This window comes from Zophobas morio, unplaced genomic scaffold (assembly GCF_036711695.1).
Source record: "Zophobas morio isolate AGI-343-1 ecotype UQ-CSIRO unplaced genomic scaffold, CSIRO_AGI_Zmor_V1 ptg000030l, whole genome shotgun sequence".
Taxonomy (NCBI): Eukaryota; Metazoa; Arthropoda; class Insecta; order Coleoptera; family Tenebrionidae; genus Zophobas; species Zophobas morio.
In genome coordinates, this window is record NW_026972135.1 from 14,470,944 (window position 1) to 14,476,399 (window position 5,456).

Sequence of the window (5,456 nt, forward strand, 5' to 3'; positions counted from 1 at the left end):
AGGCACTGAGCCACCTTGTAAACAGAGTTGGAAAAACGTTCGAATAAAAACGACCTAAACACTTTCAGTTTCAATTAAAAGTAAAACCGACTTTTTGCTGCTTATCATTAGTTCATTCATTTACTCATTCATCGTTAAAGGCCAGTGTGAAAGTTTTTTTGGTAATTTTGATTCTGACGGATGTTTGGTCCTTGTCACAACGATTTTACATTGTTTATTGGAACAGAAATAAGAGCAACTTAGAATGCTACTACCTTTTTACAAGAAATGTTGAAAATGTTGTCCTTGACTAGCAATACAAGCGTCAGAGCGTCGCAAGAGGTTTGTTGATAGGTTAAAAAACACCGGAGTAGCGGCTGCCACTTTCACTTATTGAAGCTCTTCGATAATTTTTGGACACTGTTGATTTCCACAAACGAATTGTTTCATCCAACCAATACACGTTTCTCGAAAACCGTCTCTTGAAATCGTACTTGTTGGCGACTATGTGGAGTTCCATCGGACAAAAAGTGAGTTACACAACGTGGACAATCAGCGGGCTCCAAACCGTGCACTTTGTCAACATGGTATGGTTGTGACCGTGTACTTTTAATGTAGGATGCACTACAAGCTGCGAAAATCCAATTTCTTCTTTGTGTCCCATCACGACCACGATCGTGAGTTTGAGGTTGAAAGTACCATGATCTCGGAGATGCTGTACGACTGATGCAAATGTTCGCGCACACAAATTACTATATCGACACACTCTGCATTGGAAAACTGGATCATACACCGATTTCAACGACCGCTCGATAATGACTGGCCCTTTTCGTGTTTTTCACGTTGCGATTAAAAAAGTGCCTCATAAAGTTACTTTTTGGTTCTTACTCCGAGTCCCCTGCCCATTCATTGCAGTAATTATGTAGGTCACGAAACATTACCAGCGGCGCGTATAACAATTTACATTTAATTTCAAATAATTTTTTCTAGACACTGCTACCACTTAGGACCGTGAATTTTTGCGAGTGACATAATCCTATTGTGAGCTATTCCCGATTTTTTTTTTTTGCATGTATTTCGCAGTCAGCATGTAAACTATTAATACATAAAGATATAATTACTACTTCGACTAAATAGTCTTGAAAACAAAAGTGACAAGCTGTTGCGTACGGGTTCTAAATTAGTATCGCCATCATCATAAAGTTGTTTTGACAGAATTAAGTTCCCAAGAATTGTTCCTACAGCGTGTTTTTGATAAAAAGTGTATTTAAAATTTTCGTTAAAAATAGCGAGAATTTCACCATCATTGTTTCCTAAGCTTTTAGAAGAAGTTACGATTTCCACTGAAACATATGGTGCTGGAAAACTGATATTTCTTCAGTCTAGTATTATTATGTTTCATATCCAGTTTTGGTCAGAGTTCACAAAAAATGTGAAAAAAATTAGCTTCGTCTATATCCATATTTTCAGGATTCTCCTGCTACCAACTAAACTTATTTTAGCAAATATTTATTCCATATCCAGCTTTTTGGTGGATCTTTTGAACTTTTCGAGACACGAAAATTGTAATGTTGACTATACGTCGTGGTATGATTGTTGTTTTTTATCCTAGCTAACACTTGGCAATATGAAATTGAACAATGGGTATTGACGAAAGGATTGCAGAACATTTTTGAAATTAAAAAGAAAGCGAACATTTGAACAAAATGGTTACAATTTTCAACATTTACTGTGATGTAGAATCGTAATAAATTTGTCAATTTTTTTTGTAATGAATTAATTTTATTTTTTTATAAGATATGAGGCATTTATGCAACCAGTTTTACAGATGTGTGTGGTATTTGTTGTACTTTCTTGGGCTTTTAGAAAAATTCAAAACTGAGAGACAGCACAAACTCATGCCCTACTTCGATCCTATAATTATTTATAGTTACAAATTTACAAGTTATTACGGATGTGTGGCGACAAATTTAAATTATGATAGTCAACAAGAGAGCAAAATTGGAATAGAAACTATAGTGTACGACAGAGGAAATCTGAGTTTACGGTTAGACTGGACTCAAACATTTAAGGCGTTTATGGCTTTGACGTTTAAAGTACTTTACAGCCGACCTTTCATAAAACTTAGTAAATGTAAACCATGCCACGTGCCAGGGACGACCGAGATGCGAAGGACCGGACTAAGAGTAATTTTGTTTTTAACGTTTGTTCCTTACCTTAATTATTTAATCATTATTCTGCACATTTGAAAACATTATTAAGATACTGAAAGCAAAAAACATAAAATCTTGAATAAGTACGATCGCAATCATAGAAAATTGGTCCACCAAGTTTTTTGATAAATCAAATAATTTGACGATGTCACCGTCCTTTTTTTCAAATCCTTACAGAACATGATTTATACTTTGAAGAAAATTACACAAAGGCACACACTCGAAAATTTGAGAAACATTATAAAATAGATGCTATGACGCGAGATCGTGGATTTAGGGTGATTAGACTTCCCCCGTACCATTGTATATTTAACCCCATCCAACTAATCTGGTCGCAAATGAAAAATGATATAAGAAGGAATAATACGGCACCAAAATTTAGTAGTCCAACAATTAACATAATTAGTGAAGAAGCTTCCAAAATAACTGCGGAAACGTGGCCCAATTGTGTACAACATTCCATAAAAGAAGAAGACCAGTACAGGGCACGGTTAACAAAACCGGTAATTATTAATTTAGAAGAGTCGCGTGATGATGACAGTGACTATTTCGATCAATAAATAAGCAGTAGTAGTTAATAAGTAAATAGTTGCTGTAATAAAATATGATTGAGTACAAAGTTACTTTGTTTTTACTTAAAATAAAAAAATCGGAAGACGCAGTTGTCGGTAAATGCAAAACTCAGTCCTGCCCTGGGCTTTTACCAGAAAAGATCTTTTCAGGTAGGTATCGGTGAACGGGTTTAAGACATCCGGCTGAGACGGCCTATTGAATTATAATGGGAGTTAAATTGGTGTGAAGCCATAAACGCCTCAAATCTTTGAGTCCAATCTACCGAGCAATACTTCAACTTTTCAAAAATGTCTGAATCTTGCAGTATGGTTTTGAGGAGAAAAGATCTACGGTTACAATTCTGTCTCGCTTTACTCAAGACGTTTCGAAGTTAATAGACAAAAACAACCAAGTAAGCAAATTTCATTAAAGCTTTTGATCAGATTGATCATTACACATATACACTACTTGGTAAATTAAATCTTCTCGGATTTTTGGATTCTCTACTTCTGCTGCTTGACAGAAAATTGTTAGTTAAATATCGTAACCTTGTTTCCTAACCTTTTCGTCCTATCTCAGGTGTCCCACAAGGGTATGGTTTTGGACCATTTGTATTTTTATTATTGTTCATTTTTTATTAATTAATGACATCCCTAACTTCTGTAACTGTGACTTGCAGCACAACTTGGGCCTGTTAACTTCAATGACAATAAAAAACCACTCATACATTAAGTTCCTTTAAACTGGATAATAACTAACAAAAATGTGGTAACCGAATTAAGTATCTGAAACAAAGTAAATCTTGAAATTCTGAAGAACCGTGCTGCTTGAAACTTGGGCCGATTTTTAGTTGTAAAACGAATAAAATTCCTGAGTTGTTCCTTCATATACAAGTTTTCCTTTTTCAACCTAATAACCAATCTGCAGGTTATTCTAACGATTTTATAAGATTCTGCAGAAATTTGATCGCACGTCAAAATAGCAGCTATGGTACCTATCTAGAACAAAATGATGATTATACTTGATGATATGCATAAACAGTTGAAACTCTTCCTTATGATCAACCAGCGTTACAAAATAATTATCTTGTTTAATTAGAATCTCTAGATAAAAGAGAATTCTGAAAGCTCCACTAAATATATTAAAAAGGATTAACCATCCGCAGAGATCGTTAACAGCATCGCAACACTCTTTTAAGATAAATATTTTTTGTTCTGTTTCAGATAAAGTTTCCTCTAGTGCTCCTGCACATTGTTGTGTATTTTTCTCAAAGTTGATTGCTATCATTTTATATGCTTTTAAGAGAATTTCAAGAAAAGCGTAGATGCAGAATGTAAGAAACAATTGAGCGTTAAGTTCAAAAGTAACGGGAACACTAATAATAAAAAGAAAGTAGCCCCAATTAGAAATCACCATATGACTTAGAGCAATTGTTGAAGTTATATACAAAATTTGTGATAGAACAAGTATCCAAAATGCTTTACATTTTTTTGTGTCATTTTTAATTCTGTTATAATTTTTACTTAATTTCAACCAGACATTATCATTATTTTTTGTTGCAGATAGGAAGATATATAATGTCGATGCTATCATTGTTGCACAGTTTAGAAACACCAGCAGAGTCCTCATAGCACTCAACATCGATATAAATGGAACGAAAGTTACGTAATAATGAGAAACTATTCCAACAATATAAAGCAATATGATTGAATATTGATAAGTTCTCCAAAAATTGTTTATTTCGTCAGTCTTTAATGAAAATGGTGTGAACACTAATAGTTTACCCCAACTATAAACTATTTTGACTATTTTAACATCGCCTGATCTTGACATATCCTGGCGAAGCGATTCTTTATTTAAATAGCTCGAGACATCTATTTGATATGATAGATGAAAATACAATTTTATTTTATGAATACCTCAATCTGAATACTAATGCTTTATTAATGACAATTGTCCAAATTTCATTATACCTTACAGTAAAACGAACAAAAATAAATCTATGATATACCATATTTTAGTAATTTGTTTTACTCCGAAATAGAGTTGCAATTATATGTAATTTTTTTACCTGTATTGTATTGATCTTGGGTAACAAGCTTTAATGTTTAATTTTATTCAGTCATAGCAACCACGATACAAAAAGTTGTTTCCAAAATATTAAATAAAAAAATATAAATAAATTTAATTCGCCAACAGCAACTTCCAAGCGAACCTATTTCTAATTGATTCTTTTAGATCTATTTGAAATATGTCTATCTGACTAGCCTTTTCATTGAAATTTAAATAAAAACTCATAACGCATAATATAATATTATATTCTCTAAGATATGATTATCTGCATGAACAAAATGTCGTTGAGTAAAAAACATAATCTTGATTGCTCCTTGTTTGGCACTAAGTCATAATTTATGATTCAGCTAAACAAAATGTTGACGTCATGCTGGAATAATAAATAGTCTCCAGTATTATTTATTTGACGATACAATTTAATATCATCAGCTAAAATCGAAATCTTAGAATGGCAAATGTACTCTGCGTCATCCCTAATATACAAGAAACAACAGTGGGCCTTATGGTGGCCCTTGAAGTACACCCGACAAAGATTTGTAGCAATCAGACGTGTAACCCTTTATGACAACATAATTCCTACGATCGGCCAAATAGGAATCGATAAGGTCAATTAGTTCGTTCGTAAAAACAAAAGTTGAT

The 5,456-nt window shown here is 33.3% G+C and overlaps 1 protein-coding gene across 1 annotated transcript; it reads right to left on the minus strand.

Annotated features, from left to right (window-relative positions):
• Positions 1-3,472: 3,472 nt before the first annotated feature.
• Positions 3,473-4,031, minus strand: LOC135138641 (uncharacterized). Its single transcript, XM_064068619.1, has 2 exons — positions 3,739-4,031; positions 3,473-3,653 (listed from the first exon to the last, which is right to left on the minus strand). The coding sequence occupies exons 1-2, from the start codon at positions 4,029-4,031 to the stop codon at positions 3,473-3,475; spliced, it is 474 nt and encodes a 157-aa protein (XP_063924689.1).
• Between the last annotated feature and the right edge of the window lie 1,425 nt (positions 4,032-5,456).

Excerpts from the sequence above, each read along its gene's own strand:
- LOC135138641 (XM_064068619.1), bottom strand. The coding sequence starts at position 4,031 with ATGATAGCAATCAACTTTGAGAAAAATACACAACAATGTGCAGGAGCA. Across the intron at positions 3,654-3,738 it reads CATCATTTTGTTCTAGATAG|GTTGAAAAAGGAAAACTTGT; the intron begins GTACCATAGCTG and ends ATTGGTTATTAG.